This window comes from Rhineura floridana, chromosome 1, assembly GCF_030035675.1.
Source record: "Rhineura floridana isolate rRhiFlo1 chromosome 1, rRhiFlo1.hap2, whole genome shotgun sequence".
NCBI classification, from domain to species: domain Eukaryota; kingdom Metazoa; phylum Chordata; class Lepidosauria; order Squamata; family Rhineuridae; genus Rhineura; species Rhineura floridana.
The window spans coordinates 121,377,636-121,403,837 of record NC_084480.1 but is presented as its reverse complement, the minus strand read 5'-3'; the positions used below and the strand labels follow the sequence as shown (position 1 = coordinate 121,403,837).

General features: G+C 44.4%; 1 protein-coding gene across 6 annotated transcripts in view; it reads right to left on the bottom strand.

The window, feature by feature from the left end:
• Window positions 1–26,202, bottom strand: part of FOCAD (focadhesin) — a 211,582-nt gene that overhangs the window by 113,218 nt on the left and 72,162 nt on the right. For all 6 annotated transcript variants that reach the window (XM_061630872.1, XM_061630878.1, XM_061630855.1 and 3 more), the window contains 3 exons: window positions 24,486–24,587; window positions 22,619–22,749; window positions 21,008–21,134 (listed from right to left, as the gene is read on the bottom strand). In XM_061630872.1, coding sequence (XP_061486856.1) covers window positions 21,008–21,134; window positions 22,619–22,749; window positions 24,486–24,587 — 360 coding nt within the window. The remainder of the gene's footprint in view (window positions 1–21,007; window positions 21,135–22,618; window positions 22,750–24,485; window positions 24,588–26,202) is intronic.

Here is a 26,202-nt window from a genome sequence, read left to right as displayed (position 1 = left end):
CAATGAGGTTGAAGGTCTGAGCCTGACTCTAAAGCTGCCCATTTACCAAAGGCGTGCTAGCTTTACAAAAATAATAATAAGGGGAGTGGGGGAATGGATGGTCAAGCAAGCCGACTACAAGCAAAAACAAAGTGGCTAGTCTTTGGTTTCTGGTTGGCTGACAATCCAAACTAGCACGCGCTCTCAATTAATAAAAGCTGTGGCAAAGCCGGATAGGCTTGGCTGCTCCCTAGAACACTCCCCAGAACCCAAGGGTTCCTAGAAAACAGAATGACATAGAAGGGTACTTTTAAAAGAAAGAAGTTTGAGAAAATCTCAAACAATGATTAGTGTAAGCATTTAATTTGGGCACCCCTTTATTTTCATGGCCGTACATCTAGTCTCAGTAAAGACCAGAAGCTTGTTGGAACCAAACCTGCTGACAAAAATGCTCTCTGCTTTTGAGAAAACTACAGCAGCTGTCCTGGCTAACCCTGTTGGATTCAGACTTAGACTCACTGGTGTATTTTTCTCCATTATGTTTAATGTGGAATTTCATCTTAGAGTGTTTCATAGATCAGTTTACAGATTATACAGCACTCTGTGTCTTTACACAAGCATAATTAAGTATTATACACCCCTTGAGACCCTTTAAGTAATCTCAAGGTGGGCTTTCTGTTTGTGTGGGGGTTGCTCTGGACTGCGTGAGCAACCGAATGTTCCTATGAACAGGTTGAAAAACTGGCACTATCTGTGAGCACCAACACATCTGCTGGTCCATCCTTGGCCATGGTGGCAGTGGCACTTCATCCAGATCCTCTTCTGAGCTTCCAATTCCTCCTCCTTGGGGGTGAGAGTGGCGACAAGACAGGGCTGAGAGACAGGACAAGGGCCAGCTCATTGTCAGGCACTGCTTCTTCCATTGTAACTAAAACTAAGGAGGGGGAGCTGTCACTGTCTAAACTGCTGAAGCCTTTTCCCGTTTCAGCCCCCTCCCTCTGCAAACCACTGGGCCACTCCCCAGGATCCCATTCCTCCTCCTCCTCCTGATCACTCTGCCAGGAGTCCCGCTACGTGGGCCATGACATCCTCTGAGGTACTACCTTCTCCCCATTAACTCCTTCTGTTCTGTCTCTCCTTAGTGCGCCACACTGGTATATGCACACACATGAAATAATGACTACCGTCACTGACATGCATAAACATTGTGCTGCTCAAGCACATGGGAGATATATTTATATACGAAAAGTGGCTACTTTTTATTCTAAAATGTGGCATTCAAAATAAAAATCTTGACACTGAGCTGCAATTACTTTTCAGGAGATACAAACCACAGCGTTTGACATTTCTTGGTGGAAAGGATCATTTTTTAAACATCCTTGTTGCAGTACAGCTAAAATTAGATATGGGTCTAATATACTGACTCTAAGCAAACAATATATTATAATGCAATTTACAGCTTAGCCATCATCAGTACAATCATATAAAACAAGGGTACATATCAGTGATATATGTATCTGCTTACTATAATGCTGTAGGCTACTCACCAAATCAATCCACTATGCTACACCATAAGAACAAGCACCTCAATGAAGAAAATAGCTTTAGTATACAGATCCCTTCCTTCACTACTCTGCTTTGAAGGAGGGAAAGGACTCATCACTGCTATCAAAATTGTTCTACCCACTTTTGTTCTGGCTCACTACTGCAAAAAGGAACTCCCATTCCATCCTGTCCATCAGCATCTCTCTCTGGACCGGGGGGATATTATTCCCAAGCATCTTAACTGGTTCTCATGGCCAGGCTTTTATCATCCAACTCTACCACAGCTTTATTTTCCAGGGCAGAAAGTGATAACCATGTAGTACACATTAATATGATAGATGCAGCTTTATCAAGACCTAACTTTAAATTGCCTTCTGCGTTAACCAGGTCGAAGGGACATTTGTCTAGCAAAGAGGTAGCTTATTATGGCTTACATTTCAGTTGCTTTAGTAACAAATGCCACCAACAAAAACTCTGTAAATTAAAAAAATAAAAGAACAGGCTTTGCAATGAAAAATACTGCCACCTTTTTTATTTAGCATCCCACACACAGATTCCTCCCGCATCCCACACTCCATCACCATCCTACAAAAAGTTCTGTGGAATGTAATAAAAATATCCACACTTGATTAAAAAATACTGTACACAGCTGGCCATTCTAGTGAGCTTCTTGGGGGCTCTCTACTATACTGAAGAGTATTTCCATAATAAATTATTTTTACGCCCGTAACAAGATTAAAATTCTAGACATTTGATTGGCTCGTTCTGCAAGAAATGAATTCTCTGGAATAATGAAGCACAGCAGCAACCCCACTGAGAGTCAGCTACCCTGTAGCATTGTAAAGAAAACCACAGGGAAACAAAATTATGCTTTTCTCCCAACCCAAGTTTTTTTTAAAAAAGTAAACATATACAAAGGTAATAACAGCACTAATGATCTTGGCATGGTGCATTTCCGGGGGAACAGCCAATTCTGTCTTGTGATAAACTGCCTGCAGTGAGCTCTTTCCCTCGGTCATGAATCCCCAGGAAATGCCCTGTGTGATGGTCCTGCTTATAGTGTAAATATGGTAAGTGCTGTTTATATAGAAGACATATGGTAAGTGGAGTGAAAGAGGAGGGGGGAGTACATGAGCAGTAGAATGCTGGATGATTGGCTGACCATTTGAATGGCTGGGAGTATAAATGGAAGAATGACAGTTGAATGAGGGTGGATGTTGGGAGTGTGGAGAAAGGTGTTTGAGGGTGGAGGTCAGGAGTGTGGAGAAAGAGGGAGTTGGAGTTCTGATTAATAATAAGTCAAGTACAAAACAGGAATAGATGAAACCATACGCTTGTGAAACATTCTAAAACTAATCTTGTTATTTCTGATATTTAATAAATACTTATTTGGTTTACCAAAGGCCTGATCCTTGGCTGGGGGATATACATACCAGAAGGGAGGGCAAGGTAATTACCAAGGCTGAACAGATAACAGTATCTAATGGTGGCAGCGGTGAAGGGAGGAATAATAACAATTCAAGTATCCAGAGCAACCCAGAGTTGTATGCGTTATCTATAAAGATACAAGGGGGTTGGGAACAGCATAAGCACGCAGTCACAAAAGTAACCAGCTAGAGAGAGAGACTCAGGCAAAGTATCTGGGAGTATTGGTTATAGGACGTGATTGGTGGTGCTGCCTAGCAGGGGGATCTAGTGAGATCTGTGCTAGAGCGGAGTGAGAAACCATATAAAGGACGGTCCGGACTGGTGGTATCCCTGGCGGTGCCTAGTGAAAGGCAGCAGCCACAAGCAGGTGGGAACCTGACAGGGAGAACCAGGGGAGGACGTCACACCCTGCGTCTTGATAGTTATTGCTCAATTGTACATTGCTGTCATTTGAGAGTACAACACCCCCTAGGAACTACAGAAGATGAAAGGGCTTTCGCTCCACAATATGGGGGGACACCCATTAGCTTTGACACAACAGAACAGTTGCTGATCAGAAAGCATCTTTGTAACTCCAGACAGTGTTCAAAGGCTTCGGGTGCAAGCCCTCTTTGTAAGTTTGTTTTAATCTCTGTGCTCGTTGTTCCTTCCTTTGTTCATGTTTTAGGATGAATAGATAGTTTCCATCTCTAAAGATTAGCAAGGTTTTAACTTCACCAATCTCAGGACTATTGACTGTCCTTTTAATGCCTCTATGCATCATTTGGGGTACAAATCATTAGAAGATGCCTCAATTTATTCTATAAATATATTTTACAGTTCTTGACTTTATTCAGGGTAAAGAAAAAACTGATTATAGTCAATGTTAACATTGGAGCATTTGTTTTCATGAGTTATTAACTACTAGTTCTATCATGGAACTTTTTTGCATGTTTCCCTCACACATTATAGTTAGCTATTCACACTTTCTGCTCTTCTGGTGATGCCGAATATGGCTGTTCCACTCAGCAAGGGTGCAAAATATGAAGGACTGTAAAGCACCAGACTCCTCAAACTTGGGAATGCAGCAGCAAGGCCTAAACACTTTACTCCCAACTAGTGTGAGAAATAAACAGCTGGCCTGATCTTTGCTGCTCCACAGCATCATTCTGAAGCTTGCAGTTCTGCAGACCCTACTGATCTCCCATAAAGTTGGTGCACTGGACAAGGAAATACTGTCTTCTGTCTAATTGCTTCCATCTTTCCAGGTTCCAAGCCCAGAGAGTCATGAATCAGAGATATTAGGAAAGAATTTGCTCTATGCACCACCACCAAGCTCTGTCCAAACAAGAAAAAGTCAGCTGGACCAGCAAGTCCAGGTAAAGAAGCCTTTTAACAGCAATATTTCACTGTGGATCATGTCGTTGATCACAAGCTGAATATGAGTCAACAGTGTGATGTGGCTGCAAAAAAGGCAAACACTATATTAGGCTGCATTAACAGAAGTATAGTTTCCAAATTGTGTGAAGTATTCGTTCCCCTCTATTCAGCACTGGTTAGGCCTTATCTTGAATACTGCATCCAGTTCTGGTCTCTGCACTTCAAGAAGGATGCAGACAAACTGCAACAGGTTCAGAGGAGGGCAACAAGGATGAGCAGGGGACTGGAAACCAAACCCTATGAGGAGAGACTGAAAGAACTGGGCATGTTTAGCCTGGAGAAGAGAAGACTAAGGGAAGAAATGACAGCACTCTTCAAGTACATGAAAGGTTGTCACAGAGGAGGGCTGGGATCTCTTCTCAATCATCCCAGAGTGCAGAACACGGAATAATGGGCTCAAGTTGCAGGAAGCCAGATTTTGACTGGACATCAGGAAAAACTTCCTAACTGTTAGAGCCATACGACAATGGAACCAATTACCTAGAGAGGTAGTGGGCTCTCCGACACTGGAGGCATTCAAGAGGCAGCTGGACAGCTGTCAGGAATGCTTTGATTTGGATTCCTGCATTGAGTAGGGGGTTGGACTTGATGGCCTTATAGGCCCCTTCTAACTCTACTATTCTATGATTCTATGTGGTAATTACATGAAACCTTTAAAAGAGGGGTCATCAAGCCATTACCCACAGGCACCATAGCACCTATGAAGGCCTTCAGTGACACCTGAGCAAGCAGCCCAGACTATGAACTTTCATTTTAAAAAAAAGTCTCTAGCCCTCATAGAAAGAAAGATTTGGAGGAAAATATGCAGGTACGTTCTATGTGAAATGAGCCAGCCTGGCTGCTACTACCTGTCATTGTTATTAGCTAATGAGTGAAGTCAGAGCTGCGATTGGCAAGTTACTTGTTTGGACGGTAAGCAATAGGAATCCCTGGGTTCGTAAAGAGCTGCTGTTTTGTCCTCCCTTTTAGTGCATCTTTCCTGCTTCTGTCTTTTTTGCTAGTCCTTGGAATCTTCATTGTTTGCCCTTCCCTTTTCCCTAACAACCAGGATACATCTTTCCTGTACTGAGTTCAGGTAGTCCCTAGAAGTTATTTTCTGCAAATACTACTACACAATAGGTGTGAGTGAATGTTAAAGAATTCCTCTCCCTCTGCAAGGCTAATGTGAAATTTTTGCAAATATGCTTAGGCATGATTCCTGCTTTGGAGGAGCTAAAGACCAGGGACACATTAAGAATTCACTTTAGAGTTAACTTACAGTCCAATGGTATATATATCAACTCAGAAGTAAGTCTCTAAGTGGGTACAGGATGGCAGTCTAGGCATTGGTTTAGGGTTAACATTTAGGAGAAACAAGGCTCTTTAACAGCTGTATAGTAGGCAGAAATTAAATCCGTCAAGCCTTTTCTAGTATGGAAATGCAATTATGGGAAAACACCATGACTACTCTCTAATTTATGTTATCCCATGCCCCCACAGCAGCCATTTTGTGACTGGTGTCCCCAGCAGTCTCTCAAAATTTGAAATGTGCCCTCTGGTCCAAAAAGATTGACAGCCCCCGCTTTAAAAGCTCCCAGGGCAGTCTTGCTAACTGGTCTGAACAATAACAGCATCCTGCTGCTTTCCCTATGAAATAACATTTCCACTTTGCCTTTGTCTCACCTTAACCTTGCCCTCTCCCTAACAAAATCTATTTGATCCACACCATCCCTTTAGCACTGGTCTGAATGGAGTGCTAGTTAACTACTGGCAATTCATGGAGGTGAGCAAAGCCTCCAGTAGCAGACACTTCCAATAGGAATTCTAGCAAGTGCTAGTATGAATGCATTCTTAGGCTGCAATTTTATGCCCACTTACCTAGGAGTACACACCATTGATTTCACTGGGACTTCTTTTGAATAGACATATATAGGATTGCACTGCCTGTGGAGTAGTCTGCATACAGCAGGGGTGGCAAAACTTTTTTGGCCTGAGGATCATATTGACAGCCAGCCACCTGCCTGATGGCTACATACTAATGAAGGGTGTGGCCAACGTATACAGTACTTTCATGCACACACACACCCCACACATAAACACACAGCACTCTCTCACATATATACATATTCATATACTTAAGTGTACACTCTCTCACATACACAAACATATAGCATTCTCATTCTCTGTGTGTCAGACATGGAAACAGCTCCCCCACCCCACTGCAGTGCTGCAACAGAGAAGAGTTGGAAGCACTGTCTTCTTCTCTTCACAAAATGTTCTGAGAAGAGTAAAAGGCATTTCCCATGTGCCGCATCACAACACTGAGGTGGGAAGAAGCGCCGTCTTTTGCTCTTCACAGAAGGATCTGTGGAAAGTAAAACACAGCACTGATATCAGGAGATAGTGATGTTGGGGCTCCGGCATACAGGAACCCTGAATTCAATATGCCTTGTTGTGCAAACTAGTGCATATCCAAGAAAATACTATGTGCTCATATGTGTCAGAGATATAATGGCAGAGGTCATTCTATTTTTCCGTATAGTCTGGACGACAGAAGTGTATTTCCAAAAACAAACTAGCCACTTCGGTGGGATCACTCAGCACTGCTTTGCAACCAGCTGAGGAGAAAGTGTGATGAGAAAGCCTCAGAAATTTCTGTACGGATTTAAAAACCTGATACACATAGTCAGACTAGTCAACATTTGATGTCTCTCATCCAATGTGTGAACTATCTCAACTGAAAAGAATTGTATTCCATGAGCAGGGAACATACAATAGATGAGGGAAAGTTCACTGCATATCAACAGTGACATCTTTTGGGTCAATTAAAAATGTGTGTGACTTCATACAAAGGGACATTGCTTTACTAATTACATTTCTTTTGCATTACATATATCTTCTAATGGTACACCTTACTGATTATGTGTGACTCCACTGACTTGTTAGTGCTTATTGCCAGGGCTGTGGAGTCGGAGTCGTGGAGTCGGAAGCAATTTTGGGTGGAGTCGGAGTCGGTAGAAATGTACTGACTCCGACTTCAAAATAAATTTTGATTGGCAAATTTTTTAAAATATAAATTCAAAATGTCAAAGAAGCTTCCCATGAAGTCAGCGGTAGTTGAGCATTTCACTATAACTCAAGATGGAAAACATTTTGTGTGTCAGTGTATGACACAGGACCCAGATGAAGACAAATGCTGTGATACCAAGATCAGCGCATATTCAGGCAGCGATAAAAATGCTCCTATGAGAGCTTCCAATTTAAAAAGACATTTACAGCCCTTTCCAGGGCTGTGGAGTTGGAAGCAATTTTGGGTGGAGTTGGAAGCAATTTTGGGTGGAGTTGGTGTCGAAGTTGGACAGTAGAAAAATAGAGGAGTCGGAGTCGAAGGTTTGGCGTACCGACTCCACAGCCCTGCTTATTGCCAAACCGTTTACCTCTTTCCCCATCAGGGATGCAATATATATATAGGTTGTGACGGGCATCCTTCACGACTTATCTATAGACAGCTTCCAATAGTTGTGGCATATGACTTACACCAACTTTTCCACATTAAATAGCTTCCTTCCAACAAAGGTTAATCTATTAGGACAAATGGGGCACTGCCATACCCACTTCATTTTGTCACAGCCAGCCCCCACTTGTCTGCCTTCTTACTTACATCCAGTCCAGGGAATGGCACTGGCTGTTAGCTTTCTCCTTCTTAGTTTCAGCATTGACTTCGTAGAATTCAGCAGGGAGAAGAATGAGGGCAAAACAGGAACTAGTTAGCTCTGTCTATCATCACCTGCAGCTTTGCCTGCCGTTTACTCAGGCACCACTTAATGTTGGTCTCCCTGCCTTCTGCCCTATCAGTCCCAATAGGCAGTCCACTGCTTCATTCTCACTTCTTGAGCTTATTAGGATTGGTTATGCCAATGGTGGGGGACACCTGGCCCACAGATCACAGATCATATACTGCCTGCAGCCAGATTTTATCCTGTCCTTTATATTTCCTCTGGCCCATCAGCTGTTCAGTGAAGAGCAGCTGAAGGGAAAAGGGCTTTGATGCTGTGCAAAGGATGAAATTACAGCTCCTTCCTTTGCAAGATCTTCTGTAAGAAGATCAAACCAGAAGGAAAAAGGTCTAAGCAGAGAGATAGATTTGTGTTCCTGGAAATATGCAGAAACTACCATGCAATTTGCAATTGCATGCATTTAATTTTCAGGAAGCAATTGCATTTTGAAGTTTGAGGCTTTGAAGGCAGAGCTTGCAGTTCACAGTGACATTATTTGAATTCTTCTGCTGGGATTACCAAGTTTTTTTTGCTATTTGCGCAGTCAGAAGAGATAAAGGATGTTGGAGAGAGGGTTTTTTGGGGGGGAGTATTACACAAGCTTTCTCAAAAACCTCTTTGGTAAAAAATTGAAGGTGTACCTTGAATGGCATTACTAAGATTTTATTTATTTATATTAAATTACAACATTTCTATACCGCTTGAATGTAAAGACCTTTAAGCAGTTTACAAAAAACATTAATATTATCAATAAAACAGTTAAAAACAAGTAATTAAAAACATGTTTAAAACAATTACAGCTACTACTGATTTTTTTTAAAAAAATTGTTATCTATGTGTCTAAGATAGGGTTGCCTAAACAAAAAAGTTTTAAGCAGGCACTGAAAGGAATACAGCGAAAGTGCTTACCTGATGTCAACAGGCAGGGAGTTCCAAACAGTAGGTGCTGCCACACTGAAAGAACGATTTCTTATAAGCACAGAACAAATATTATGTGGCACCTGTAACAGTGCCTGTTCCGCAGATCAAAGTGCTCAAGCAGGTACATGTGGGGTAAAGTGTTCTTGCAAATAAATTGGTCCTGAGCTGTTAAGGGCTTTATATACCAGTAGTAACACCTTGAACTTGGTCTGGCAACAAATTGGCAACCAGTGTTGATCTCTGAGCAGAGGTGTTACATGCTGACAGAGTCTCACTCCCGTCAGCAATCTGGCTGCAGCATTCTGCACTAATTGCAGTTTCTGGGTCAGGTGCAAGGGAAGCCCCACATAGACTACATTGCAGTAATCCAGTCTTGAAGTCACCAATGCCTAAACTACTACTGTGTCCAAACTGTCCTGGTTCAGGAATGGTTGTAGTTGTCTCACTAGGTGCAGCTGATAAAAGGCACTTCTAGCCACTGATATTACCTGGGCCTGCAGTGACAGAGCTGGATCCAGAAACACCCCCAGACTGCGTACCTGCTCCTTCAGGGGGAGTGCAACTCTATCCAGGGTAGGCAATTGACCAATTTCTCAGACATGGGAACCACTCACCCACAGTTCCTCTGTCTTGCCAGGATTCAAGCTCAACTTATTTTCCTTCATCCATCCCACTACTGTGTCCAGGCATCGGTCCAGGGCCCTCACAGACACTCCTGATTCATATGTTATGGAGAAGTAGAACTGAGTGTCATCAACACACTGATGGCACCTTGCCCTCAAACCACTAATGACCATTCCCAGTGGCTTCATATAGATATTAAATAGCACTGGGGATAAGATGGTACCCTGCGGCACCCCATAACACAACAGTCAGGGGGCCAAAAAATTGAACTTGACTTGAACATAAATTCAACTAAGAATCGAATGCCTCAGTTTTCGTGGAAAATAGTTTTGTGTAATTGAGTGCGAGACTGTGTGTAAAGAATGCATGACTGTGTATGGATCTCCCTCCATCTACCAGTGAAAAGTGACGCCTGGAAGCTTTCCCCTTGAGTAATGTGGCCCATGTCCCCAAAAAAGGTTTCCCACCCGTGTTATCCATTAAATCATTTTGCTGTACATAAGCATTACTGAGATCAAAGACTTTGTTACACCAGCCAAAAGCACATGGCCAAAATAGGACAAGAGGCACTTTGCAAGAGCACATAAATGATTCTAAGTGGAAAAACCAATTTTATCGATATTTCCTTTCATATATCAATATTGGTAAATATAGAAGGAAAGAGAGAGAACCAACCCACAGCTTTGTTGGGGGTAGCCTGAGATGCTTGTGCCACTCCAGGCGCCTGCACCACACTGTATTTTCATTGGAAGTTTTGTAATAGCTGTTTTTTAATAATGTTATTTGTTATTTAATTTTGTAAATTGTATTGTTTTATGGATGCATTCCTGTATTTGTGTTTTTCTTGTAAGCCACCTTGAGGGCCTTTTGGCCATAAGGCGGGGTATAAATAAATAAATAAATATTTCCTTTCAAAACATCAATACTAATATCAATTGTTTGCAGTGAAAAAATGGATTGTATGGGCAGCATCTAGTGGACAAAGAACAAACTCAAATTGATATGGGCCTTTTTGGTCAATGGAATGCTTTCGAACAGGTATTGACCAATTGATCCCATCCCTAATATCGAAGGACCTAGGCCCTTAAAATGTCTGTTTTTTTAAAAAAAATCAGTAAAACCCCACAATACCATCATCTCTACAAGAGACAAATTATGCAAACCCCCATACAATCTGAAACAGCATAAGGCTTTTTGGTAGCTGTGGCAAAAAATCTAAAATACCCACCCTTCCTATACTATATAATTGTTTATTTGCTTTTAATTCGTTAGTTAATGTTGCCTAAAATCCCCTACTTCACTGTGGGGGAGGGAGGGGAAAAGAGATTTCAATATCTGAGAGAAATATTTACAGTAACTTCAAATGCCAATTTTATGGAGCAAAATGTTGTGGGAACTTTGTATGCCTCATAATGACCAGAAATATTGGTGCTCCTGAAGAAAGTGGTCTGAAACATACATGAGCCTCCTGCACTCCTTTAATGGCACTCCCACACCTGACTCTACTGGAAGGATCAGGAATGCACAACTATGCAAGACTGCATAATAAATCCTGGGGAAAAGATTTTCAACAACAACAACAACAAAACCCCACAAAAAAGCAGCTTCATGTCTGCTTTTGTATGTAGAAAAATACAACACTTCAGTTTTAATTGCCAAGTTATTTTAAGAATGCCCAAGGAACAATTTTCTTTTTGTTGTCAAATTCACTAACCAACATAATTTGTCATTTTCGTACTTTTCAATGCACTATTCTGTTCTGTGAGCTCTCTCTCTTTCTCTCTCGGCCAAGACTTAATAAATGTGGAATCTGGGAGTATATGGCACAGAATTGCTTCCAGAAAAAAGGCCTGAAAAAACAAAGCAAAAACTCCCACCAAAGTATGCTTAGCCTTTTCATCTCTGAATCTTACTTGGCCTGCCCAATACATTTCACACATGAAATCTATTATAAACCAGGATACGTAGTCTCACAGAAAGTATGCTGGCTTCTGTTGAATTATGCTGGCAAAAAAACAAAAGATTTGCCAAGAATTAGTAAATGTGGTCTTGGCAAGAACTACAATGTATAATTTCTAGGCCTGACATGCAAACCAGTGAACACTGTAAGTCTCATTAAAGGGCTCCATTATACAAAAGCTCAAAAAGATTTGGCCGTCTTCATAAATCGCCCAAAAGCAAGCCCAGTACTCAAGAGCAATATGAGTAATTCATGTGCTTTATTTCCTACTTCATGTAATCCATTATATTCTAATATAGGACAACCATTATATTTAACTCAAGCTGAAAGTTATGCTGTGAGTTTGCTTTTAGATTGAATATTATAAATGTTTTTAAAAGCTCCAAGAAATAATTCTTCCAGTGCTACCTCCACAGTACTTTCCACCATGAGATTTTCTTAAAACATATGGCAAGCATTTATTAAATATTGCAATACTCTTTTACTATTTCAACTTCAGTGTTCCAGTTACAATACTTCATTAATTATATAAAAAAAGTACACATTAAGACAATGATGTTAACATTTTTATATACCTCTGAGCCCTGCAAATATTTGCCTCATCACCATCTGGATCAAGAACACCAGCTATCTGTGTCCTTTTGAGCCAGTCCCTTCTGTCTCCAAGTCTCCATCTCAAACAACGGTATCTTTTGGTAGTAGTGGATAGTTTGTCCTAAGCAATCCAGTCTCCTTGAAGTGTGAGTGAGCAACCAAGTGCATGCTCCATAGTCTTATCAGCAACAATGCTTCATCCAGTCCCTCCACTTCTTTGTTTTGGCCCTTTGGTGGGTGTCAGAACTGGCCACCTGAGGGGGCACGGTATCAAAACTGCCTCTGGCCACAGCACTCCCCCACTCCTTCTGCCCTTCCTGGAGTTAATTCCAGTTGGGCCATAAAGAGAAGCAGCTGCCACGGGAATCTGATTGTCACAGTGCCTCATAATAAAGTAGTGGTGGCTGATCCCCACGGAGACTTTAGGACAGAAGGCAGAAAGATCAACAGTAGGTACAGCCAGAGCCAGTGACAAGCAGAATGGTCCATTGGCCTCACCTGAAGGGTGATTTTCACAGGTAGACTGCCATCAGGTGGGTAACACTGCCACCTAGCGTCCAAAGGCAAGAATGCACTGTAGTCAAAACCTGGGTCATCCGGCCCCTCCCACTCCAGTTTCATTTGCAACGAGTCCGAAGTGGCACATCTGAAAAGAACAAAAGGCCCACAGGCCCAGCAGCAAGGAAAATAGAGACAATGTCCCCGGGAACAACAGAGAGCCATATGCAGTGCAACAGAGTCGTAAAGGTTTTGATGTAACTAAACAATGCAGAATAACAAAGCTCACAACAGCCAGAATATAAAAGGTGGAACAGAACATCCAGATCTCCTCCAACAGGGAGGGCCATGATGGCAGTCTACCTGTGAAAATCACCCTTCAGGTGAGGCCAATGGACCATTTTCCACAGGTAGCCTGCCATCAGGTGGGATGTACCAAAGCAGCCCCCCAATAGGGAGGGACCACCAACTGATTACTTATCATAAAGGACATGTTGCAGGACACACCTCCCGAAGGAGGCGTCAGTAGAAGCGTAACGGTCAATCTTATAATGTTTCACAAAAGAATTTGGGGTAGACCAAACCGCAGCTCTACAAATATCTGCAAGGTGTGCGTTGGTTGCGAAGGCAGCCAAAGTGGCTGCTGATCTGGTGGAATGGGCCGTTATATTAGTCGGCACAGGGAGATTAAGGAACTCATAAGCCAGAGCAATACAAGCCCACAACCAACAGGACAACGTGGATTTGGAAACCTTTTTCCCCAAGGTCCTAGGGTGAAAGGATACGAATAATGACTCAGAGAGCCTGATGTCTTGGGTGCGAGAGAGGTAGATTTTGAGAGCTCTGCGAACATCTAGTGAATGACAGGCCTTCTCTAATGGATGGACTGGCCTCAGACAGAATGACGGAAGAACAATGTCCTGGTTACAGTGAAACGCTGAGTTGATCTTGGGACAGAAGGATGGGTCTGGTCGCAACACCACGGAGTCCTTATGAAAGATGCAGAGATGGAGTGCCGATGACAAGGCTCCCAGCTCTGAGACTCTTCTCGCCGATGTTATAGCGACCAGGAACAGGACCTTGAAGGACAACAGTCAGAGGGGGACAGACATAAGAGGTTCAAATGGAGGGTGCTGTAGGGCTTTCAGGACCTTCGAGAGACTCCAGGAGGGAAAGTGGTGACGCACAGGCGGAGAAAAGCATACGGCTCCTTTCAGAAAGCGTTTGATGAGGGAGAGAGAACCCACAGGGACGGCCGATGAAGAGACGGACAGGATAGATGAGATAGTGGAGGTATGACAACGCAAAGTGTTCGGTCTCAGACCCATTCTGAGCCCTCTATAGAGGAACTGTAACATCTGCTGCACAGTGACCTGAGAAGGGAAGACACCCTTGGAGGTGCACCAGCTAGAAAAGGCCCGCCAAGTACTCTGGTATATACACGTTGTCAATAGTCTTCTAGATGCTAAGATGGTGTTCACTACGCCTGGAGGTAACCAAGCAGCCCTCAGTTGCCTCCGTTCAAATGCCAGGCTGTCAGACTCAGCGAGGCTGGGTCTGGGTGCCAGATCGTTCCCTGAGAGAGTAGATCCGGCCTGACAGGCAGTGTCCAGGGGTCTGCGACTGACAGTGAGAGGAGGTTCGAGAACCACAGTTGACGCAGCCAGTGTGGAGCTATCAGGAGCCGCTGAGCTCCCTCGTGCTGCAGTTTCCTCAACGTCCTGCCCAGGAGGAATATTGGTGGAAGAGCGTACAGGAGACCATCTGGCCAGGGTGCTGTCAGGGCATCCACTGCTTCCACAGTGGAGTCCAGGTACCTCGAGAAGTAGCGGGGCAGCTGGCGATTGTGGTTCGAGGCAAAGAGGGTGCCGAACCGTTGCTGGAGGAGGTCGAACACCATCGTATGGAGTTTCCATTCTCCCGGACTTACATGCTGCCTGCTGAGCCAATCGGCGGTCATGTTCAGCACCCCACTGAGATGTTCTGCCCTTAGTGACAGTAGATGATTCTCGGCCGAGTCGAAGATTAGGGTCGGCTCTGCCTAGAGGGTTCGAGACCTGGTGCCCCCCTGCCCAGATGTGATTTCACACATGCGTTGTCTGTTCGGATTAGTACATGCTGCAGGGAGAATAGTGGCTGGAAGTGCCGGAGGGCCAGATGGACAGCTCTGTGTTCCAGCCAATTCACATTCTGACATTGCTCCGCTCTGGACCATATGCCTTGGACAAAGCTGGAGTTGCAGTGGGTTCCCCATCCGGTCAGACTGGCATCCGTGGTTATTATGACTCTGTCTGGTTCCCGAAATGGAGTGCCCTCACTGAGGTGTCTGCATTGCCCACCAGCGAAATGATGCTCTCAGCGATGGCTCCAAGTGGATCACGCGATGGGTGGAAATGGCAATGTCCGCCTGAAAAGGTAGTAGGGCCCATTGAAGAGGTCGAGTGTGATGTCGGGCCCATGAGACGATGTGAATGGTGGAGACTAATGTCCCAAGAACCTTTGCCAGGAACATGTCCGTCTTTGAACGTCATGCCAATGAGGTTGCCATGCTTTGGATGGTGGAGATACACTCTGGAGACAGAAACACCATGGCTCGGGTCGTGTCCAGTATTGCTCCCAGATGCTGGAGCCGCTGAGTTGGCTCTAGATGGCTCTTCTCAATGTTGACTAGCCAGCTGTGAGATCTGAGAACCTCTAGAGTGTAATGGATCTGTCTGTTGGCTTGGTCCTTGGAGCACGCCCAAAGAAGAAGGTCGTCCAATTAGGGGTAAATATGGACCCCCTGTAGGCGAAGGGTGACCATCACCTTGGTAAACACTCTTGGGGCTGACGCAAGGCCGAATGGCATGGCCCAGTATTGAAAACGGTGCTGGCCCAGCGAGAATCTTAGGAATCACCTGTGGGCGGGACAGATTGGAATGTGGAGGTAAGCGTCTTTCAGATCAATGGATGCCAGAAAGTCCCCCTGTTGCAGTGCTTCCACAACAGACGCCAGTGACTCCATTTTGAACTGGCGATACTTGACAAAACAATTTACGAATTTGAGGTCTAAGACCACCCTCCATGAAGAATCTTGCTTGGGAACTGCAAACAGAACAGAGTAGACGCCTTGCGACCTTTCCGCTGGTGGTACAGGTTCTATTGCGGCTATGTTGAGCAGATGACGTAGGGCATCCTGCATGACCCTCCCGCATGATTTGGAGACTGGAGAGGGGCAGTATCTGTCTGGAGGTGGCAGCCAAAACTCTATGTTGTATCCATGGAAGAAAATGCTTCTGATCCAGGAGACCTGTGTTAGAGGGAGCCAGGAACTTGCGAAGAGAAGAAGCCTGCTCCCAATAGGAATGGCATCAGAACTGCCTGCACTGACGAGTTCCTCTGCCGTATGAGGAGGATGGGGCTTGTCAGCCTTGGTACTGGAATCTGCCCTTGTAGCGCTGTCTGGGCCAGGGTGACCTGGAGGAGCGGAAATCGGGAGTTCGAGCATCTCGGCCTCGCCCCCCAGGCTGCGCCCCCCGAAAGGGCTGGAAGGGACGATATGGGGCAAACCGCCAAAACTATCTGCGGTCATCTCTCTGGGCTGTGGCTAAAGTAGGTTTTCGATTGTCCTTGGGATCAACCAAGACCGCTTTCAGGGTATCCTCCCTGAAGAGAAGCGACCCCGAGTATGAAGCCATGGACAAGTTGGTTCTGGCCGTGGTGTCAGCATCCCAGTGCCAGAGCCACAAAGTTCTTCGAGCTACTACTTCTGTGGCCAGGGCCTGTGCTCCTTGGTGGGTTGCGTCCAAAGTGGCATCTGCCACAAATGCGGCCGCCTTATGCAACTTGACTAGGCCTTTTTGCAGTGTGGCTGGGTCCAGATTGGGATCATCCAACAGGTCATCGAGCCACATCATGGAGACCCTAGAGAAAATCAAGGCGGCAGCGGAGGCCCAGATGGAAAAGGCGGATGCCTCATGGTTCTTGCGTAGTGCAAAGTCCAGCCATCTTTCAGAGGGGTCCTTGAGTTGCGAATCTCCTTCCTTTGGAAGGGGGGACCTAGAAATCATGTTCGAAGTCGGTTGGTCAACACCAGGGACATTCAGGAAAGACATGAATTCCGGGGCCAAAGTATAAAGTCTGTTGGCTAACGGTGAAAAGCGATGTGGACGCAGGGGATGGACCCATTCCTCTTTGGCAAGCTTATTGATGGGATCTGGCACAGGGATCGAGTGATCCACTGACCTGGGAGACTTGAGAACCCTGGCGCCTTTCACAAGTGGAGCAGCAGGCTGTGTTTGTGCAGGCTGGATGCCCAGGGTGTCCATCACTCTACGGCAAAGGGAGAGATAATCAGCCAAGGAGGCAACAGGAGTAGTCCTCGTCCAGATCAGAGTCTTCACTCCATTCGTCAGGATCTGGCTGCATAAGGGATGAATAGTCATCCATCCCTGAGGGCTCACCGCCAAGTCTGCCTCTGGAAATATTAAATGGGTTTGGCGAAGAGGGAGGGATGTCATCATGAAAGCCAGGTTGTCGTGTAGAGGTGGGCTGCCGTGGAACTGCTGGCTGAGGAGATAAGTATGCCTGGGACAGAGGCTGAGCTTGGGAGAGAAAGCCAAGTACCTCTCGCAGCTGTGACAAAAATTCTGGGGTCAACTGTAGCCCCGAGGTAGAATCAGAAGGTACAGTGTGCTCCTGTGGAGGTAGATGTGGCTGCACTGGTGGAGGCAGAGGGGAGGGAGGAAAATCAGAGTGGCGAGATGTTTGACTAGGAAAACCTTCAAACTCATCCTCTGATGACCCAGCAGGAGATTGAAAAAGAGCAGGTAATGCTTCTTGAGCAGGCTCCTCTAAGGCTGGGTCTGAGACATATCGGGCCCGCTTAGAAGCACTGTGGGCAGACAGATGTTTCATCTTGGCGACAGCTTTGGAATGCTTGTACTTAGATGCTTTGTGCTGTTCTGGGGCTTTGCACTGTTGACTTGCCCCTGAGGTTTGCGCTGCCTCTGGTTGCTGATCTGGCATGTCAGGGTCTAGATACACCCACACAGTGGGGAAGGTGCGGTATCACTCTTGTCCAATGTGACGGTGTGTAACAGGATGTGTTGTGCAGGCTGGGGTGCCAAGAGAAAAATACATTTGGTTCGCTGTGGCACCTTATCTAAAATAGGTGGGTACACGGCCACAATGGAGGTATTGCTACTGCACTGGTCAGATCAGGGTGCCAAAAAGTAAATTGAGATGTAATATGGGCCAAACTAAATACACACACACAATGGGGAAGGTGTGAGACCGCTACTGTACACTGCTCAATGCCAAGGAAAAGTTCGATGCAGTGTGGCCCAAAGCTAGATACACGCACACAATGGGGAAGGTGCGGTACCGCTAATGTGCACTGTCCAGGCTAGTGCACCACAAGAAACAAATTTGCATCAGTATGGCACGCACAGAGTCCGATACACGCACACAATGGGGAAGGTGCGGTATCGCTTTAAAACAGCATACTCAGGCTATGCAGCTCCTACAGGTAGCATAGTGCTGTTGCTATGGAAAAAGCTTTGTCTAAATAAAGAAGGCAGCAAAGACTCTGGTGATTCAAACAAAAAATACCGCTCAAATAAAGGGAAACAGGCAGAACAACAAAAAGGGTGGGAAAACGGGACAAAAACAAAAATGGCATCCGCTAGAGGTGGGCAGGGAAAAACAAAAGCAAAATGGCGGCCGGAGAGGGAGGGGGCAATGGCAGCCTGGGGTGGACACCTGCAGTCCTTAATGGCCAGGCGGGAGGAGCCGCTGCCGTATGGAGATGGGGAAAGGAGCTCCATGAGCTTCCAGAGCCGCCGGAGGGCAAGAAAAAGCTGCAAGAACGAGTCAGGGTGGGGTGGGGTGGGGAAGATTGCCACTGCCTCCGCGGATGGAGCTAAGTGTCGCTGAACAAACTGCGCTACAAAAACAGGGAGCCGCCGCCACAGGCGCCTAGCTGCAAAACGGCGAGGCACCACCGAAGTTTGAGGTGGGGGAAGGAGGGAGAATCATGGAGGCACGAAGGGGAAGCCGCAAACACAGGCTTCCGGGCACCGAGCCTGAGGGAGGGGGAGCCGCAGCCGCGGACTCCCAGGCAAGGCTGAGACAGCCGCCGCTGCTCGAACTGGGGGTGGGGACAAGGCTACCAAAGGACCCCAGTAAAACAAAAAACGAGGGGCAAAAAAAAAAGACAATCAATCCCACACACTCCAAAAACCAGGAAGGGGGGGGAACACGAGGAAAAGGGGAAAAAGCACTCAGATCACACACACTAGTCCACAAACAAAGACAAAAAGAGAACTTAGCCACGCTAGTGTAGATATCCAAACGCCTCGGACGAAGGTAAGAATGAAACTGGAGTGGGAGGGGCCGGATGACCCAGGTTTTGACTACAGTGCATTCTTGCCTTCAGACGCTAGATGGCAGTATTACCCACCTGATGGCAAGCTACCTGTGGAAAACCAACTAATTCTAGCTTGGCTCCCATCCCCTTCACTGACAAATTCTACAAGGGCAACACTGAGACTAAGGAGGAGAGAGCTGGCAAGCAATGCCACCCCCTGGACTGGTTGTAAGTAAGAAGGCAGGGGCTGTCTGAGAGCAGACTGAGGTTGGTGGGGCAGTGCCCTGTTTGCCCTAATGGACCAGCCTCCACTGCAATGAAGCAAACCTCTTTGCAGCCATACTGCCAGCAATCCCACATGCTGTTGCAAAATTTCCCTCATGCAATTTACAAGTTCTTTTCCATCTCCAAACACAAGTTACCATTTTTTTGCTATGCTGCAAAATCATCTTAAGGTCACTACCCCACAGGAGAACTGAGGGAACCCAACATACAGATAAGTAATCAGTGTGCCTTGACTGTTAAGAGGGGAGCAGGATCAGAACAGCCACAAAGTCACAAATGTACATCTCAAGGATAATAATACTTTCCATAGGTGTGGGACTGAAATGTGTTTTTTAAACCTCAAAAGGAATCAGTCAGCAGAAAGGCAGTATTTGGCAATTCCCCTTCCTCCTTGTGTCCCCACATGAAAAATATGCTCCAGTGGGTTGGGGGAAACTCCAGCGCAGATTGGGGGAGGGTGCAGAGGGCTGGAGGAAAGAAAATTGCCAAAAATTGTCCCGCTTTCCTGTTCTGTTCCCAGATTCCTTCCATCAGCAGACAGTCAGTATTAGATATCCCCCTTTGTGTGTAGAAACTTCATGTTTCAATCACAGGATCCAGAAATATTCCAATAAAATGAAAAAGGTGTTATTTAGTTTAAAATAACAACAACACTGTGCTTCAAATGTTTTACATGAAACTAATTTGAAGAGAGACAGTAAGATAAAAATGTGGTACCAAAACAAGCCCTGCTATTTTTGGCACTGAAAAGACAAATAATTGGGTGTTAGAACAAATTAAATCAGAACTATCACTAGAAGTTAAAATGATGAAACTGAGGTTATCATCCTTTGGATACATAATAGGAAGACCTGATTCACTAGAAAAGACAATCATGCTGGGAAAAACAGAAGGGAGTAGAAAAAGAGGAAGGCCAAATAAGAGATGGATTGATTCCATAGAGGAAGCCACAGACCTAAACTTACTAGATCTGAACAGAGTGGTTCATGACATGTTGAAGGTCACTGATTCAGAGGGTTGCCGTAAGTCATAATCGACTTGAAGGCACATAACAAAATTCTGATATCTTAAATTGGAAGTCTGCATCAATCTTGAGTATATCCAAGTCCACCTACCGTTGGCATTACAAGCCATGCACACTGAGGACAGAGCCAGAAGCTGCCATCATGAAGCCAGCAGCTGCTATCAAAAAGGGGGGGGGCTTAAAGAGAAGACATTGCAGGTAGATGGAAAGAAAACAAAAACATGGCCTGGAACTACAGGTAATAACAATAATTGAAAGGTGCAGATTATAAGGAACAGTCCACATCTCTGCAACAGGCATACTCAAAAGAACTTTGTGTTTACCTTGCATAGAGAATTGAAAATAAAAATATAGTGCTTTTGGGGAGGATTTTTGTTTCTTCCAAGATCTATGAACTAATCATGACAACCACATTGTTGGCAGGTCTCAGTGCAGCTTCAGGAGAAGTAAAATGGCCACACTGCATTTCTCTGTGGATGACTAATATGTGGGGAACACAGAAAGGCTTATTTAACCAGAAGGGAATATGGTATACTATCCCAACAGCAGCTCCTCGAAAGCTAAGATGAACAAAACATGCAAAATGAAGAAAAAACAACAGCCAACTGAGCTTAGTGGAAGCTTACCTCTGCCTGACAAAGTGCATGAAGTCCTTGTAACACTAAGACAGCAGGTGTGGCTTGGTCAGCTTCTGTGCATTCATTCAGTACCTGGGAAATTGCAGCCAACATATCTGCTCCATGTTGGTATGGCCTAATCAAATACAAACGTTACTCACAGTAGTTATAGGATAAGTACATAAAAAGCTCAACTTGGTTGAGTTCCACTTCTTACCATTCTTCAAACAGCAAAGATATTTCCTCTCTCCATAAAGTGAGAAAACAAATCACCTAGTAAAAACTGCAACTCTGCTGCCCAAATATTCAGATATTTGATCTGTGTGTAGCATTTGCTTGAAATCAGTTGATTTCATCCTCAGATGTGAATGATCACATCAGTACCAGATATATTATTATTACAACTATTATTATTATCATCATTCTACTTTTTAGACGATATAGTCTCTCAAAACAGCTTTCATCAATTAAAAAGGTCTGCATCCAGGATTGTTGGGAAAAGGAGTTGAAGCAACTTTGCCAAGACGCAGAGGGCAAAAGAAGTCTGGACATGGAAACAAAATACAGAGGCATACCCATATTGTCCAGCCCAGGATGGTACATCCTTACCCTCCTTTGGCTTGTTTGTTGCATCACTGTCCAAACCAGTTGCTAAAAATGAAGCTAGGAAAGCTGGAGTCTGAAATGCAGTTAACAGACGGTCCCACTCTTTTGACAAAGCAAGGCCAGAAGCCCAGGCTCCTAACAAATATACCAAGTCCAGCCAATCCAGAGGCTACTTATATCCTGCCAACTGCAAAAGGTAATACTCTTTCCTTCAACCACTGAAGGAGGCTCAGAGACCTAAGTACACACCTTCCATGGTAGCTCAAGAGGGTAGATCCCAGCACCTTATTCCATATCGTTCTTTTCCATACCTCCAGTGATGCAGACTATTTTTTCTTCCAATTCTTAGCTGTAGGTGTATGAGCAACTATTAAGGCAGTTCCTAGTAATTTATGCAGCTTGGGATAGAAACACACTCACTGTTCTGCCAGCTCCCGTGCATCTCCATTTCTATCTTCTAAAAACAGGGGTACACAACACTATTCAAACCCCACCTCTTTTTATTGTAAAACCTGGTGGGAACAGCTTGAGTGCTTTTTTAAAAATTCAGCTTCAAAGAGAGTTCACAACCGATCAGCAGATCAACCTGTTCCCACTCCAGGTGTGTCTAACAGAAATATTTTGACCTGGCGACTAGCGTATTCACAGCTTTCGTTGGTATTATTCAGCTGTAAGGCTGTGAGCACATTAGTCACCTACAGCAAAGCATTTCCATTGGCCACAGCTGGAGGGGGAACAGGCTGTTCTGTCAATCAGCTGTGAAATCTCTTTTAAGCAAATTTTTTTTAAAATGTACTTGAGCTGATCCCACCAGATGTTACAGTAAAAAGGGGCGGGGTTTGACTAGCATCGTGTGCCCTGTTTTCAGAAAAGAGAGGTGGAAACACACTGGAACTAGCAGAACAGTGAATGTGTCTCTACCCTAAGTCCAGAATCCCTGACAATCAGTACAAATTTATGCAATTCCAGATAACCTCAATCCTAAGAGTGACTTTTTGGGACACTATTGTTTACCTTTGCTTGCATATATCTCTGATAGAAGCAGCTTTGGCAATCACTTTTTCCCACTGAGTATCTTTGCTAACAGATAAGTAAGCCATATCAGACATGGCCATGAATCGCTGTAGTTCTGGATAAACACGATCCTAAAAACAATTAATGAGAGGGAAAGGTCTGGTAGTTCAATGTAAGCAGGATAAAAATGTATTTTACACAGCTTCCTGAAGTCAATTACATTGCAAATAATGGTATGTTCTCTTTTAGCCTCTGCTCCAAAGCATATTAAGATGCAGTTTCATGTACATCTGTAGATATACTGCAACTTAAGATAAGCGTTCATAGAATTACAGTCATAAAGTGTTGAAAGCACGTAACATACTTTCAATTCCTGGGATCTGTCTGAAACTCTGGAGAGTTGCTGCTAGTCATTGTAAGGCAGGGATGGGGAACATTTGGCCCTTCAGATGTTGTTGGATTCCAACTCCCATCTGCCCCAGCCAGCATGACCAATGTTTAGGAATAATGGGAGTTATCGTCCATCAACATATGAAGGGCAACTGGTTAGCCACTCCTGCTGCAGACTGTACTGAGCTAGATGGACCAGTGGTGTGAGTGAGAATTTCAGCAGCTTCCTGATTCTTTATATACGTAGTCTAAGAGATAGTACATTATATAAGACCAGCTATCTAATTAATTCCCAACTGAGGCAAGATTTGAACACGGAACATAGCAAAGTCTCCATAGCACAGTGGATCTTGAGACTGAGATACAAATCAGGAAGTCCCCAATTCACTAGGTGGCCTTAGCCAAACCATCTTCTTGGATCTGCAATATGAGCAACAATAATATTGCCTTAGCTTACAGGATTGTTGTAATAATAATTATTATTATTATACGCTGCCTCCATGTACATTTACTGTGTATCAGCTCTACATATAGTTGCTCCAGTTCAGCACACACTGGGGATCTAGATTACACAGAGAATTAGGAAAAAGAAGGGCCATCTTCAAAAACATGAATGGTGCCACACACTCATTATGGATGTGCACTTTCCTTCACAATGAAGATGGAGCACACCCTGTTCACCAACTGCACAATAAAGTTCCACATGATGTTGGGTTGGGGTATTTGTAATCAAATGGAAAAGTACCACTACCATTAAAAACAAAAATTAATCCTTATTTTCCCCCCAGTATTTCAGCATCTATATAATAAAGTATTACAAATGCTTCTAAGAATAGGCTATTCTGCCTATTGCCCCTCCTAGAGTGACCCTGAAAGTTTAGCTCTCAACAAAGTTCACAGTAAGCATCAGGGCTGTGGAGTCAGTATGCCAAACCTTCGACTCCGACTCCTCTATTTTTCTACTGTACGACTCCGACTCCACCCAAAATTGCTTCCAACTCCACAGCCCTAGAAAGGGCTGTAAACATCTTTTTAAATTGGAAGATCTCATAGGAGCATTTTTATCGTTGCCTGAATATGCGCTGATCTTGGCATCACAGCATTTGTCTTCATCTGGGTCCTGTGTCATACACTGACACACAAAATGTTTTCCATCTTGAGTTATGGTGAAATGCTCAGCTACAGCTGACTTCATGGGAAGCTTCTTTGACATTTTGAATTTATGTTTTAAAAAATTTGTCAATCCAAATTTATTTTGAAGCTGGAGTTGGTACATTTCTACCAACTCCGACTCCACCCAAAATTGCTTCTGACTCCGACTCTGATTCCACGACTCCAACTCCACCGCCCTGGTAAGCATTACTAGCACAATCACTGATGTGTCACTGTTAAGCAGGAGGCACTGGCAAGATCAATAATTTTTAAAAATGCAATTTTTCAAGAGAGAGATTAATTTGTTTTCAGTGTTTTTGCCAACCTGTTTCTCCCATAAAGATGTCATCAGGCGTAATGTAACAGCTTGAAGCTTTGGCGTGCTTCCCAACACCTGTAGCGCACGTAAGATCTGTGCCACACAGACCTGAAAGAGATTGTTTGTTTATTTATAAATACAGAACTTTTCCAACAGTCATTTATAATGCAGACTATGTCCAAAGAGAATAATTTTGCAGCAAATACAAAAGCACTGATAAGTTCTCTGTGACTAACATTAAGGACTACATCCAGATGGCAACTTTTCACTTTGATGGCAGCAAAATTTAGTATTATAATATCAGAAGCAGCAGGATCAGAATTCTGCGTTATGATTAGGCTAATTCTGCATTATGATTAGGCTAACGGCTTATCTTCCAACCCGCAATTTTCACTTGGAGGTGGGGAAACAGGATAAGGCTTGCAGGTGTATTCAGTCAACACACCTGACACTAGATAAATCACATCTCTGGAAACCTTTGTGCATAATCTTTTTAAAGACCATCATTCCACTGAATCCATATCTACATTTCCTACAGTGTACTATGGGCTGCACCCATAACATGCTGTGTTAGTTTGCTAGTCAGGTGGAATGATCACATATGCATAATAGCCAAAAAAGAGAAAATGGACCATTGGTCTCACCTGAAGGGTGATTTTCATAGCAGGACTGCCATCAAGCAGGTTATAGCTCCACCTATTGTCCGAAGGCAAGAATGTTTTTGAAGTCAAGACTAGGGGCGTCAGGCCCCTCCCACTCTCCAGTTCATTCGCAGCGAGTCCAAAGAGAGATATCTAAAAATGCAGGAGAAAAGGCCAACGGGCCTACAGCAAAGACATAACACAATAGCAATAATCATAATAATATGACTCTAATGTAGTGATATAACATTAATAGCAGTCTTGACTTCACTAGTAAATCTAATATAATAGCGTAACAGGAATATATGAAAAAAACCCCAAAAATATCTAGGTATCCTCCAACTGGGAGGGTCGTGATGGCAGTCCTCCTATGAAAATCACCCTTCAGGTGAGACCAATGGTCCATTTTCCATAGGAGGACTGCCATCAAGCGGGATGTACCAAAGCAGCCCATAACAGGGAGGGACCACCCACATCCTAATCATCATTAAGAACCTGTTGCAACACTCGTCTGCCAAAAGAGGCATCGGCAGAGGCATAACGATCTATTTTGTAATGCCTTATAAATGAGTGTGGGGTAGACCAAACAGCAGCTCTGCAAATATCAGCAACAGGAGCGTTGGTAGCAAAAGCAGCCGTAGTGGCCGCTGACCTAGTGGAATGAGCTGTTATACTAGCTGGAACTGGAAGCTTAAGGGACTCATAGGCTAAGGTAATACATACACGCAACCAGCGGGATAAGGTGGAATTAGCTACTTTATGCCCCATAGAACGTGGATGAAAGGATACAAACAAAGACTCAGTTCGTCGTATATCCTGGGTCCTAGACAGGTAGGTCTTGAGAGCCCTCCGAACATCCAATGAATGCCAAGCCTTCTCTAGAGGATGGGTAGGATTCGGACAAAATGAAGGAAGAACAATGTCCTGGTTGCAATGGAAAACTGAATTGACCTTGGGACGGAAGGAAGGATCAGTTTTCAGCACAACAGAGTCCCTGTGAAAGACACAGAGATGGCGGGCAGAAGACAATGCGCCCAGTTCCGAAACTCGTCTCGCAGAGGTGATCGCGATCAGGAACAGGA